A 13,865-nucleotide genomic window follows, 5' to 3' on the forward strand; every position below is an offset into this window, starting at 1 on the left:
TCATTTTGCATGTCATTTATTCTGATTTGTAATGATATAAATATTTCAGGAAAATCTTGTTGTCATTGATGAGCTGACTTTGGCTTTGGACAATTTGAAACTGTCAAGAGTGAAGCTGATTGCGGATGTTGATGATATTAGCAATGAAAAAATGCTCCTTCAACCGACGACGTTTAATCTGATTGTCAAAAGAAATCTCTCGTCTTCTTGGTATAGCAAAATACCTGATATTGATATGTCAGGTCGGCTAAAAGCAATCCAGGTAAATCCATTATGTTTTTTTCAGTACCATGTGTGTATTATTATTCACTGTTTGTCACTGTACATCATAATTGCACAACTCTGTGTGGGCATTTGCTCTCTCCAGGATAACTTTCATCTATCATGTCCCATTATATCAAAATGTAATTGAACTGTTTTCTCATTTCAGTTAAAAATAGCAAATGACGACTTCAAGATGGTGATGAAAGTTCTATCGGAAAATCTGACAGAGGGCTCAGAGCAAGCCGCAGCACCCGTCCCTGCACCGTCCCCTCCGCACCTAAAGAGCAGCATCAGTGTAGACTCAAAGACCTCAGTTTCCCTCAAGAAAACCGATATGGCCGTCCACCAGGCGCACAAACCTAAGGAAGTGGAAACTGGAGCGCCCGCTAAGACTGTCATTAGATTCACTTTCACTATGGACAGTCTGACAGTTGAAATGATGACTAAACCAGCCGAGAATGTGAGAATGCATTTTTTTGTTTATTTATAATGTGTAGTTAAATAATCACTTATTAAGACATCTGGGATTAAGAGACAGTAGAAGAATGTCCTGGCTAAAAAATCTTAAGGACTGGCTCAGTACTTCAACCCTGTTTAGAACAGTGATAGACAGGAAAAATAAGTTTAGATGGTTAGTGTCAAAATGTCATTTTCAATACTTTGGTTATACCAAGGAGTTTGATCAAAAGTTCAATCTTCTTCAGCCATATCCGCCCCTTAATTGGAGCATATGGACACCACGCGGCGCCTCCAAGAATCCCTGTCGCTCGCCAGTCTTGTTGCTTCGTTCCAGGTCAAATCAGCATCCCGTAGCTCCGCCGTATACAGTTCCATAAAAGTTCAATACCTATTACAAAAATTACAAAATTACATTGTCTTTTATGAAACCACGGTCGTTTCTTGAGGTAAAACCTGCCCCCCCTTCCGTTTACTTTCCCCGGTACTACAATCCTTGTGCCCATAATTCGGTGTGTGTTCGATATAGCATTGAGTTTTATTAACATTAAAATGCCTAAATCTTTGGAAGCAGACAAAGAGCATTATTTCATGTAGAAGTATTGTAGAGGAGACACAGATAAGAAAGCTTTTTGTTTCATATATTTTATGGATTGTTTTTTTGAATTGCAGACTATACTCATATCACCCCTCGGATCATCAGACGAAGTCGGCTTGGCTCGTTTCAGTTTATCCCTTCTCTCCGTGAAAGGAAAAATGCTGTCAGACAATTCAATGTACACTTCTCTTTTGCTGGTCAACTGTTTGTTGGATGATACGAGGCCGAATCGAGAGGCCAAGATCACCCGCTTTATGGAGAGGAGATCAGAGTCGGTATGCGAACCCAATTCCAGTCGGGGATCCAGCGAATCCCCTGAGAAAATGAGGAGCATGATCGATGTTACTTTTTCTCAAAAGCAAGCAGATACTTTCAGTAAGTAACTACATATATTCCGTGTCAGTTGTATATTTACAATATAAAAAGTTTTAAAATAATCTTATGGTATGATTGGATTTTCAGTGGATGTTCGCATCTTTAGTTTCAACTTAATCCTGTCAATGGACTTCATGATGAAGATAATGGAATTTGTGACGAGCGGTTTGGCAGCGATGACGCCTCCCTCGCAAGAGGTCGCAGCGCTCGCTGATGGATCTGAAGTAATTGTTCATGGAAAAACTGTTGAAAGCACCACGGTAATTTCATAATTGCACCGATATTGTTTTCCTCATATTCTTTTGGTAGTGTAATTTTTTCACACTTCTGCAATCTCCTGAATATTGATTAATTTTCCTTGTTTGTTATTCATTGATTTGGTTACAACTCATTTAGATACGATCATTTAGAATAAAGTTTCCCAACGGGTGTACCACGAAAAATGACTGATGTCTGTAAATATACCACCCACTAATAAATAAATGTATGGTTTCAAAATTGACAAATATGCCATACAGCTAAAAACGAATTTGAGTACAAAATCGCTTAAAATCATGTCATATTTATTTTATTGTTATAATAAATGTTACATGACTTTAAACCACAAAAGCCCAGTATTTTGATTTTCAAGAAAATGTGGTGTTATATTGTAATGGAGGTTCATATCATGTGATTAGGAGCGAACATGGTAGGTAAGTAACTTTTTCATGTGTAATATTTTTCCATGAAGAATTGAAATAATACTATTAGTGTAATCTTCTCAATCATCATCAGGAGTCTGACAACTTGGGGCGGGTCCTGGTTTCCTCCGATTTCTTAATAATCACTTAATAAATTGCAATTTCAGATGGCCCGGAAGGTTTCTAAAATAAGCGCAATAGAAGGTCAAAAGAGTAAGGATATGGTGAAAGTGCAGCCAGGACAGGCGGCTGACAAGAAAGGAATGCTCACCATCAATCTGAAGGTGGAAAAACCTGACATTATACTGGTTGAGTCCATGGACATCAAAGACTGTCAAGCGCTTGTTTTGAATGTAAGCAAATATGTAATATTTTATTTACTCTCTCTCTTTAGCGTAGTACAGGAAGACCTCGACTTTCACACATAATTGGTTCCTGAAAATTTGTGCGAATGTTGAATGTTCGAAAGTAGAGGGAAGTAAAAAAAATTAAAATTGTGTGTATTTTAAAATATTTATTTATCAAGTAAATACAAGATGTTTAAGAGGCGTTTAAGAGACATGTTTAAGTGGGGTTTGCGGGTGTTTCCCTTAACCCTTTCTCGGCGACCGTATTCCAGTAGGATACGGCTATTACGTAACACATGGGTGACCGTATAGCAGTCAGATACGCAAACCTTGACCTGTGGATAACGCAAGAAATATTTTTCATGCGGCATTGAGAATTTTATTAAAAAATAGCCCGATCCATCCGCCTACTTCCACCTATATAACTTTGTCAAAAATATGTTGTTTTAATTTCATAATCATCGGTCTTTCGAACCCTCTCGATCTATTGAGATTCGCCGGTACGATTGCATCAGTTCAAATCTACGCGGTATTTTAGAGCGCCTGCGCACTAGGTATACAAAATATTTTCATTCGAGTTGAGTGTGCGCCGAGTGATTTACCTTGTAAAGTTGAATATTCACCGCGATCTTTACAACACCATGTTTGCGGGAATAAAAGACAACCAAAAAACCGAACCGAAAACAATAATGTGTCGTCGAAATATTTCTAAATATGTACTTGAACTTGTGTTCTGGATTATGTCATTTATTTTTACTACTCATGGTCATGTGTCACCCCAATTGTTTGAAAGTCATAAATCGAGTTCATTATTGAAATTCGTAAATATGTGGTAAAGATTCGTCCACACGGAATGAAAAAATATAATATATCATTATATTTTAGTTAGGACGATTGCGAGTTTTACCAATAAATTACGAATTACTATGAAGGAATATATAAAACGTATAAATAAACGTAAGTATAAAAAAAAAACACACACACGGGTACACAACATAATATAAAATATAAATCATGGAATATTGACTTTTCAACTATATTACATATTATCTTTGCATGCAATTTAATGTTTATAAAATTTTAAAACCTCACGCAAAAATGTTTTTATTTTTTTAAATTATGCAGATCTTACAAAATAAATATTGTTTTTTTTATAAAACATAAAACGACAATCACTAACATAACACAATGCTCAATAAAACTGAAAAGTTTAATTTAGTAAAAATCCAAATTACACTCAAAAAAGAACAAAAGAAATTATTACAATATTTCAACCACTGTGGACTCAACTTTACGCGACCCATACAACTTGTAATAATATGCGACACAATAAAAGGTATTATTTTCAATATTTTTAACGGCATTTTTAAGTGTTTCTAACATGACTAAAATAAAATTAGTGTCAGTGATTTATTTCTTTTCATAGGCGCACAATCAAAATGACGCATTTTTACGTCACAAACATGGCTGCGTAATTTTTCGGTTCATGGGACTATGGACGATTTCATTCAAGTAAACACAGCTAAATTCAACAATCGATTCTATTTTTTAGTGTGGCACTTCGAACCTTATGTATCTAGGCATGATAACAGTAATACCAGCTATTTTTAATTGCCGTATTTATCATAATACAGCGAAGCATAGCATTTAGAAAAATGGTACCGCAGAGAGGGCCCCTTTCATATTGAAACTTACGCGGCGGCCGGGTTAAAAAGTTATCAAGAGTTAACTGTTTGCCACTCTTCTTTTTCTTTTCTTCATATAGTATTTTATAACATAAATAATAATTTTATAACATAACATTAAACGTAGCTATCGCCGTTTGGTCCATTGGCTGTACATATAAGGCAGGTAGTATTGGGAGGAAGAAACAACATTGATTTCCGGGCATAAATTCTGTATAGATTTTGGGTGTCCTGGAGCATTGTCTAAGATTAATAATATTTTAAATGGTAAATTATTAACTTTACAATATTGCTTAACTGCTGGCACGAAATGTAAAGTGAACCAATCTTTAAATATTAACGCAGTAACCCAGGCGTTTTTATTTGATTTCCAAATGACTGGAAGCAATTCTTTATCTTTCCCTTTCAATGCTCTGGAATTTTCTGCCTGATAAATTAACATTGGCATCAATTTTAAATCACCAGCTAAGTTTCCACCAAGAAGTAATGTCTTGTTTTTAGAAGGTTTATGCCCAGGGGCAACTGATTCTTCCTTAGATAAGAATGTATGACTAGGGATTTTTTCCAAAATAAACCTGTCTCATCTACATTAAATATTTTTGGCTAGAGGAATATTCTCCATCTTCAATAATTTTGGATAATGAGGAAATAAATTCTTTTGCAGCATCTTGATCCGCATCTGCCGATTCTCCAGTGAATTTAATATTATGAAAAGAATACCTCATTCTAAAATTGTTGAAACTGTTAAAACTGAACAAATTTTTTTGAGCTAAGCTGATTCTGATAAAATAAATTGCCGCAAGTTCCTTGGTGTTACTATATAATGCGATAGTAATAACTAATAGACAATCCGCACTAATGGCTCTGTATCGGAAGAGTCTAGTCTTTTCTACCTGCAAGAGATGAGTTTTTCAATTCTTGGGTCACTTTATTAGAAACAAAACTCTCAACTCAATTACAGTGATATCTTGTCTTTTACAGAATGAAATAACTTTCAAACTTCGAATGACAGAAGAGCAGAAAGTGATGCAAGGTTCAGTGGAACAGTTGCAACTGTTCACTTGTCAATTTGGCCGAACGGGTGCCGTACTGCGTGGAAGACATTCCGTTCTTGAACCATGCGACCTCTCTTTGAATGCTACAGCATCAGATGTCAAACCATGGCATATCGACATCACCCTCACTGACCTTAGGCTCAACGTTTCACCAGGTTAGATTATTGTCATTATTTTATCACAACAGTTAGACCAGCTTTAATAATATCACTTTTTTAGATGGACCAAAAATCATATTTATACATACTATACTGATTGATAAATATAATTTTTGCTGTAGGATTCGAGCACTCTACTCCACTGGTCAGAGGAAAAGAGTGTCAAATCCACCGTGGTCACAAAAGTGACATATAAATCTCTTTCGCCACAATTGGCATGGTTATGCGGGGCTATTCTAACGTATCCAAACGTATGTGTTAAAAGGTTAAAACGGCTAATTATGATAAAATTATCAAAATTAACACATTTGCTATTCTCGCGGTCATTTGCGTAAGAAAGTTAACCGATATCCCTGTCAAAGTTAGCGGCACCTCGATGTGCCGTGCTACTGCGAGAACGAGAGAAAATATGTCAATTTTACATATTGAAAATTGAGATGCAAGATAATATGCAAAGTTTCAAACCACAATTTGTGGTTCGGTTCTACGGATTCTATGGTTAGAATCATAGATACTATTACTAATAAATGTTCGTTTCGCGGATGTCAAATAACCGTCGTAATATTGTTTTATCAATTTTATTATCCATCTACATTCTACAATTATACAGACTGTCGAAAGAAATAGTGATCGAGATAGTGACCAAATTGGACTCCGTGTTGATGAGAGGCATACCCAAAGGAATTCCTGTCCAAATTCAGGTAATTAAAATCACAAATTACTTCGACATTTAGTAGCTATACTTAACCCTACTTTATGACAGCGCAAGATAACATCATGGGTAAGATACATTTACTCAGTTTGACAACAGCACATGTAAATACCTACCTACTTCATCTTTAAGCATTCACCACGACAGAAAACATATTAAAATTAACAGATTATCATTGTTCATTGTCCTTCGTCATTCTTCATTTCCTCTTGTTATTGATTGATCCAAAAAACATTTCAGGTGATTCAGGGTATGCGGTAGAAAAATATATGCTCATTCCGATTCTACGTGCCGAGGTAGATTCACCTGAAGCTCGCTATACGGCTGCCCACTGCTCAACAAGGAATGTCATAGAGAGACTGAACGGTGTGTTGAAAGCAAAATTTAGATGCCTTCGAGGGGATAGAGCCCTCCATTATAAACCTGAGAAGGCAACCAAGATAATATATGCGTGTTGTATTCTGCATAACATGATGCAACATTATAGGTAATTATTGAAGTTTCAAGTAAATGAAAACATTACTTAAATAGATGTGACATTGGACTGAGTCTGTCATGTGCTAACACATCTCTTTTTCTTTCTTTTTCAGGATACCGAATCTAGAACCTGTTGATGAGCCTGTCCTATCGGAATTCGTGTATAATGAGACGCGGAATCAAAATAGATTAAGGGAGGCATATGCTACTCGTCAACGAATTGTTGACATCTATTTTGGTGACGATTAACACAATCACTATACCAGTATCTAATGGACAGGCTCGTTTTCAGCGCTCAATAACTCATTCCACACCGTTCCACATGTATGTGCCAAATAATTTAGCCTGTATTCAAACGTATATATGATATACGAAGGAGATGCAGCTAATGTTGGACAACAAGAAGACCAGGATCATCCCTCGTCATTTGCAGCTCGCCATCCGCAACGAGGAGCTGAACAAGCTGCTCTCCGGCGTCACCATCGCCCAGGGTGGAGTGCTGTCCAATATCCAGGCGGTGCTCTTGCCCAAGAAGACTGAGAAGGCGTGAAAAAAAATCTTATCGTCTATGATTACATGCAATAATCCATCTATCGTCGTACAAAAGGCCCTTTTCAGGGCCCCCATTTTTATTCAAATTCGACTGGTAGCGAACGTGTCGAGGTCGTTATTGTTGCTTATGAGATGACATTTATTATTTAACGAATCACTGGTCAAATTGGAAATGGAACGATTGCATAACGAAAGAGTTTTAACTTAAAGTTTAGTGTGCACTATTTATGGCGGATCTTAACAGCCTACCTCCACCCTTCGCCACTGGCACTGCCAGTAACAAACATTTTCGTTTGGTTTTACAATTACCCGTATTCCGTAGACATAAAAGGAATCAAAATTTTGCATAGTTATGAGTGGGTATTTAATGAAACAACAATGTATAACGTTTCAAATTTATTTAATCAAAAACATATTCAAAAAACAGATTGTGATCATTGAAATCTTAGTTCTGCATTCAGCTGACGAACGTGAAGCAGATGATGTAGTCGGTTGCAGCTTTCGTCTTCTCTCTCGGTCATCTTCGTTATTCTCTTGTTTCCTTTTGGTTTTCTTGGTATTGACTAATCTAAAAACATTTCAGGCAAATTAGGTTATGCGGTTGAGAAACCCACTGTTCAACGAATGTGGTAGAGAGACTCAACGGTGTACTTAAAACAAAATTTAGATGCCTACGAGCGAACAAAAAGCAACAAAAATAAAAAAAATATATGCATATTGTATTCTGCACAACGTGATACAAGAATTTAGGTAATTTAAGTTCAAGTAAATGAAAACAATAGGTACTTAAATAGATGTGACATTGGATTGAGTATGTAATGTATTGTGCTAACAAATCTCTTTTTTTACAGGATACCGAATCTAACTTGTAGATGACCCTGTCCCATCTGAATTTGTATATACTGACACTTGGAATGCCAATAGGATAAGGCAGGCGTATTCTGCTCAACAGAGAATTGTCAACAGATATTTTGGTGCCAATAATTAATTAAATAAATGCGACGTAATAAATAACTAACCTTTTATCCAATATATTATCGACAAATGACTGAAATATGCCAAATTTATCATAATGCACATACTATTATGTACTTATTCTGTTTTATACTTTTATATATAATAATTATATTGTATTATATTAAGATTAATAAAAATTGTTAGTAATGGTTTTATACTTGGATTATTTTTTTTACAACACATATACATAATTTCTCCTGATACAATACTCTCTTTTGATATCGTAGTAGGGTGGCCCTCGACTTTAAAATAATTCGTTATTTCGTACATTTCTTACAATGTAGATTCTTGTTGATAATGCAAAAACTGTAATCTACCACGCAGTTGCTACTCTCTCCTCCGTTCCCTGTCACCTTCTCAAATATATAAAAGGGTGGTATTCGACTATTTATATATATATAACAAGTTTCTAAAGAAACACCCGTAACTTTATTACACCCATTGATAAATAAATAATATTTTAATGTACACTTTCTGAGGAACTAATTACGTGTGAAAGTCGAGGGCCACATGTATTAAGTATAGATATGGCAGGCGTATGTACTACTTACTTACTAAATAAATATTGTTTGTTTACATACTGCATACATAATATTATATTAGTGTAAAGCAAGTATGAATGCAGTCAATCGGTCATGATGACCTAGTCTAGGTGAATGCTATTTTGATATAGTTAAAATATATATATATTATATTATGAATGTATGATAATAGTACTTTCGTCTGGTTATTCTCCAATAAAAGGTTGGAAACATCCCTATTCATGGCCGGCAACATTGATGGAAAAAATATAAGACAAGCTGTATGTTTGCGGTGTTTTTTCAACCATTTTCCTACACCGAGGTTTTCTTCAATATTTTTTATATAAACAAATATGAAACAAACAATATTTAACTATTACCTCTAGGCCGGGGTTGCAATGGTGTGCTCTCGGCTTCTTCCACAGGATGACGCCTTGATATTTTACGTGCTGGAATATAAAAAAGTTTTGTACTATAGTTGCATAATAATCCCAAACAAAATAATATACCTACTGTTCCATACACACAAACAACATTGTAATATTTAAATTATATATTCTTACCGTCAAAATCTTTGTCCGATTGACAATTGACTTTACGTATATTATCTATATTTTATGCAATTGAAATGACTGGCAAAATTGTAGGTTAAGTTTGGTTACGTTTGACGTTTGACATTTATATAAACAAAGCTCGCGCCGTTCGGGTACCAGAGACAACGCGGCATGAACATGGCCGATTTTAACCGAAGTCAGAAAATCATAGATAATATACCAGCAAATAACGTACGTACTTCACGCCGTAGTTAGCCGTTTAAACCGGATATGAAAGTTAGCTGCCTCTAAAGTGATAATACCTGACAGTGTGCCTGAATAACAAATGTGTTAACTTGGACCAATGGTAACATCGTAAATGTGCTAAAGTGATAATTGTTAAGAATAGGCCTAATGGTCCTTGGGCAATTTATTATAAGTGGAAATTTGGTAGTATAAAAATAGGTACCTCCACTGTTTTACAATGTTTTGCAAAGTCTTTTCTTTGATCAATCCTAACCATTGAAATAATAAATTAAATTTTATGGTTAGTTTCATAAAATTTATCATTGCAGATTATTTTTTCATTTTTATTTGGATACCATCATTGTAGTTAGTGATATTTGAGTAGAATGATAAATACTCATTTGAATATGGTTTCGAAAATGCTTTTTACCGACTTTTCCAGTTCTCAGTTACCAAAGCCATATTTCCAAACCAAAAAAATTGATAGACAAATGATTTACAATCGCTGATGTTCACATTTAGACTTCTCAATTTGATAAGCTGCATTACTTACTGCTGAAATGTATATTATTTTTTAGCTACAATCGACCTGTTGAATCGCGTGATGGTGACAATGACTAAAAGCGAAGACGACTCGGCACAGAAAGTCGACACAGTGGGAGTATACAAAGACTTGTGGGCCATCAAACCCTTCCATCAGCACAACTATTGGTTTTTGCGAACAGGTAATTTATTAAATTATTGTACATATCGAAAGTTAAAAGTGCGTTTATGAGTGCCATGAAAAGTGATGATTTGTATCTTTACAGAAGAGCAATTACAAAAAAGAATTTTATTAGTTTTCACTAATTCTTCTTCTTCTTCAACCATGTCCAATCCTAATAGGATCATATGGGCGGGCCTCCACAGAATGGAGGTTTCTATTAACAGATTTTGTTTTTACGAGAAATGGATGTCAGCCACTTGCTCAACCTATTAGGTCCATACTCTCATACACAAATTAAAAAACAATATGTGTACCTCTCAGACCCTGGATTTGAAACTGAGACCCACGACTATAGGCCGACGCTTAAGACGCGCGGCCAACGTGGGTGTAAAATTCACTAATTACCCTTTCAAAAATAGTTGTAACTTTGTCTTGCTGACGCACTTGGGACGCCATAGATAATTTGACCCCATAAATAACCAATTTTCACAATAATGTCCATAATGACCATTTGGCTTAGCGCTTTCCATGTACGTAATCTATTTCTTCATAACCACTTTCAAAAAAAACACATGGTGTGGTGGAGTTATCACAGTAACAATTATTCAAATTCAGCAGGATGGAAAGATATGCAAGAAAAATATAACTGAAATTATATTATTAAAATAGCAAGATTGTTACATGAGAGATGAATTTTTTTGGTAGTAACGCATGAAAGAACAAAAATGAGGAATTCAGTTGTTATTGTACGACAACATCTTTTTGGCTACGTGTTAAAACTGTGAACTAACATGCTCCGCCCATTTTTACCCGAAATTCCATTATAAACTAACAAGCTCCTCCCATTTAGTATACAGCAGCGCCTAGAAGCGTAGCCAAGAAGATGTTGTCGTACAATAGTGATGAACGTCGCCGCCTACTATGCATTGTTCCTTTTGTTTATGTCAAAGCATTTAAAAAATTGCACACCGACCTTATAACCCGTTTACACTTGCATGAATTTTACTTACGTATTATCGCGACCATAACAAGGAAATATACGTGTAAACATGTATTATCCTGCAGTTGCAAGATTGCGTGCATGAATCAAAAAAGTTCGGAAGCTTCTGAATTTTCATGCGACAGTTGGGATTTTTTCGATCTGCGGCTGTGCAGTAAAACGATAGTGGCGAACCTACCGGCAAAAAAATGAACTACATTGCGGACAGACTCATTTTGAGGCTAACCGATTTTTATGACCTGTCAAATAGTACCATAAAACGACAACATCGTGGCTCGCTTACTTTTGAAGAATGAGATTGGAGAGACAGTCAGCACTTTTATGTGTATACAGTTATTGTCACGATAGTTTAAAATACTCACTATTGCTGCCAGTAAATCCATGCACGTGTACAGGCGCTATTACAGTTACAGCACAACATTGATTTATTTTATTGATATATTTATGTACTATTCTGTTTTATTGACCTGTTTATTAGTTTTGGACGAGTGCAAATATTTATAAAAAAAATTTCACTTCCGCGCCCACCAACTGAATATTTGTGGATGTGTAATTAGAATATTAAACATTTTCTGTATAATATGTATCTGTTTATGATAGCCATGCGGAATTAATAAAATATAGTACATATTATCTTGGTAATGAACATTCTTTGAGTGTGCTGAAAGACAGCTGCAATAATATGGCGCTGCTTACTGTTTTACATGTCTATTTAGTCAATTGGAGCTTTAATATGTGTCAGCCTGGTAGAGGTTCAAGGCCTCCCTCAAAACAAAAAATGTTGGGAATCGAATGAGGTCATGATTATTATATTATCTAGTGCAATATGAAGTAAAATTTCTTAGCTGCAGTGTAAAATTGCTTGAAGGATAGGAATGTGAGAGCAAAGATCGTCATGTAATATGTATTAGTATCAGGCAAACATGATGTGCGAGGAGGTATTCAATTTGTAATTATTGTTAAATTCATTGAGTTTTACTTATGCCGATTTTGCACTTTTTCTTATCCCTACATTATTTTGTTTGTGATTGATTTCAGAAATAGGGCAAGATGCTTTGAACTTGTACGGAGAGCAGGCAAACGCTGCTGTAGTGGCAGCGCCGGTTATCGCCGGAGAGAAATGTTTAGTTTCCGCCCCCGTCATAATCCTGTCCATCGAAGCAGGTCTCGGAAACGACACCATTCCCATGCTCAGCATGCAGGCCTCTCTGCAGGCTGAGGTTAAGGACTGGAGTGGACAGGTAGGCCTTCTCTCTATTGTGACCCAATGTATTGAATACAACCTTTGTATTTTTTACCGATATATTACACAATGGAATTATATTTGCCTGGCTATGGCTAGTATCGAGAATAAATAATATCAATTATTATTATAATCCGTAATTCACATGATATTGTTTATCTATTTAATAAAAGTATTATTTCATAATACTTTTATTCAACTTTCTTCCTTAACCGCACGATAGATGCTATCATGAAACAACACATCCGTTCTGTGAGAAGGTATATTGAAGATCCCAAAGATATGAGTGATGTTGGTGAGAACATAATAATTAATGGGCCGGGGATTAAAAGGGTACACGGTTCTCTCAACTTTTTCATCTATACACTTGAATTTCTTTAATCCTCAACTGCTCAATTGATACTACCTAGTAATTTATTGTAAATGAACAAGGAGAAGTAAAAAAAAATTTAAAAACATTTTTTTAAAATCTTTTTTTCAGCTAAATTTGGAATCTACATGGTCAATGCAAGTGTCGTATTACAACAATTCTTTAGCATTATGGGAGCCGCTCATTGAACCGGTGGAAGCTTGGACTGACAACATTTGCAGACACGTCCCGTGGGATCTTAAAATGCAGGTTTGTTAGAGCAAAAAACTTTACCATCGTGGTCAATATGAAATGAATAAAATGATGATTATTTTTATGGTTACTTCTAAATTGATAAGAGAGATCATTGCTAACTACCACTTACCTGCCCACAACAGAATTAGGCACAGCAGGTGTAAACTTTTTTTTTGAAAACCATGACCGATACTAAGAGGATCATAGTCCTTCACACACAGAAGGTTGTATGAACAGAATTAGGTTTTAACGAGAAATGAATCTTAGCCACTTGCTCAACCTATTGAGTCTTTACTCTGGGTTCAAACATACATTTAAAAACAACATGTGAATTTTACCAGACCCGGGATTCGAGCACGAGACCCACGACATGGTAACCGCTCGGCTATCGTGAGCATTGGAGTAAACTAGCAACTTCAATGTTGTGACTTATATGCCATTTCTATGAGATTATTCGACCTTAATCCTTGTTTTAATCGTATGAGAAACTAGCTCTCTCCAGTGGTAAAATAAAAACATTCACTATTGTGTATTGTTTTGTGTATGATTGTGTATTTTCGAGAAGCTGAATAATTCTGAACAATATTACTGTAACACTGATGTTTTGGCTTATTTGCTTTTTCTTGGCCCTCGATG

At 35.6% G+C, this 13,865-nt stretch overlaps 2 protein-coding genes and 1 long non-coding RNA gene across 3 annotated transcripts in view; 2 read left to right on the forward strand and 1 right to left on the reverse strand.

Annotated features, from left to right (window-relative positions):
• Vps13 (vacuolar protein sorting 13C) overlaps window positions 1-13,865 on the forward strand; it is a 103,012-nt gene that overhangs the window by 36,256 nt on the left and 52,891 nt on the right. The window contains exons 23-31 of the mRNA XM_085953718.1: window positions 50-262; window positions 431-724; window positions 1,393-1,693; window positions 1,781-1,953; window positions 2,541-2,726; window positions 5,387-5,615; window positions 10,255-10,401; window positions 12,421-12,623; window positions 13,107-13,244. Of these exons, the coding sequence (XP_085809844.1) occupies window positions 50-262; window positions 431-724; window positions 1,393-1,693; window positions 1,781-1,953; window positions 2,541-2,726; window positions 5,387-5,615; window positions 10,255-10,401; window positions 12,421-12,623; window positions 13,107-13,244 (1,884 nt within the window). The remainder of the gene's footprint in view (window positions 1-49; window positions 263-430; window positions 725-1,392; window positions 1,694-1,780; window positions 1,954-2,540; window positions 2,727-5,386; window positions 5,616-10,254; window positions 10,402-12,420; window positions 12,624-13,106; window positions 13,245-13,865) is intronic.
• LOC147079142 (histone H2A-like) lies at window positions 6,482-8,039 on the forward strand. Its single transcript, XM_085953822.1, has 2 exons — window positions 6,482-6,817; window positions 6,921-8,039. Exon 2 carries the CDS (start codon window positions 7,187-7,189, stop codon window positions 7,355-7,357), a length of 171 nt encoding a protein of 56 aa, XP_085809948.1. The 5' UTR covers window positions 6,482-6,817; window positions 6,921-7,186; the 3' UTR covers window positions 7,358-8,039.
• Window positions 7,790-9,491, reverse strand: LOC147079143 (uncharacterized). Its single transcript, XR_015071462.1, has 3 exons — window positions 9,461-9,491; window positions 9,278-9,346; window positions 7,790-7,922 (listed from the first exon to the last, which is right to left on the reverse strand). It is a non-coding gene; the product is annotated as an uncharacterized LOC147079143 (long non-coding RNA).

The sequence above is a fragment of the Rhyacophila brunnea genome, unplaced genomic scaffold (assembly GCF_057557595.1).
Source record: "Rhyacophila brunnea isolate RB1 unplaced genomic scaffold, BYU_Rbru_1.0 scaffold_10, whole genome shotgun sequence".
Classification (NCBI taxonomy): domain Eukaryota; kingdom Metazoa; phylum Arthropoda; class Insecta; order Trichoptera; family Rhyacophilidae; genus Rhyacophila; species Rhyacophila brunnea.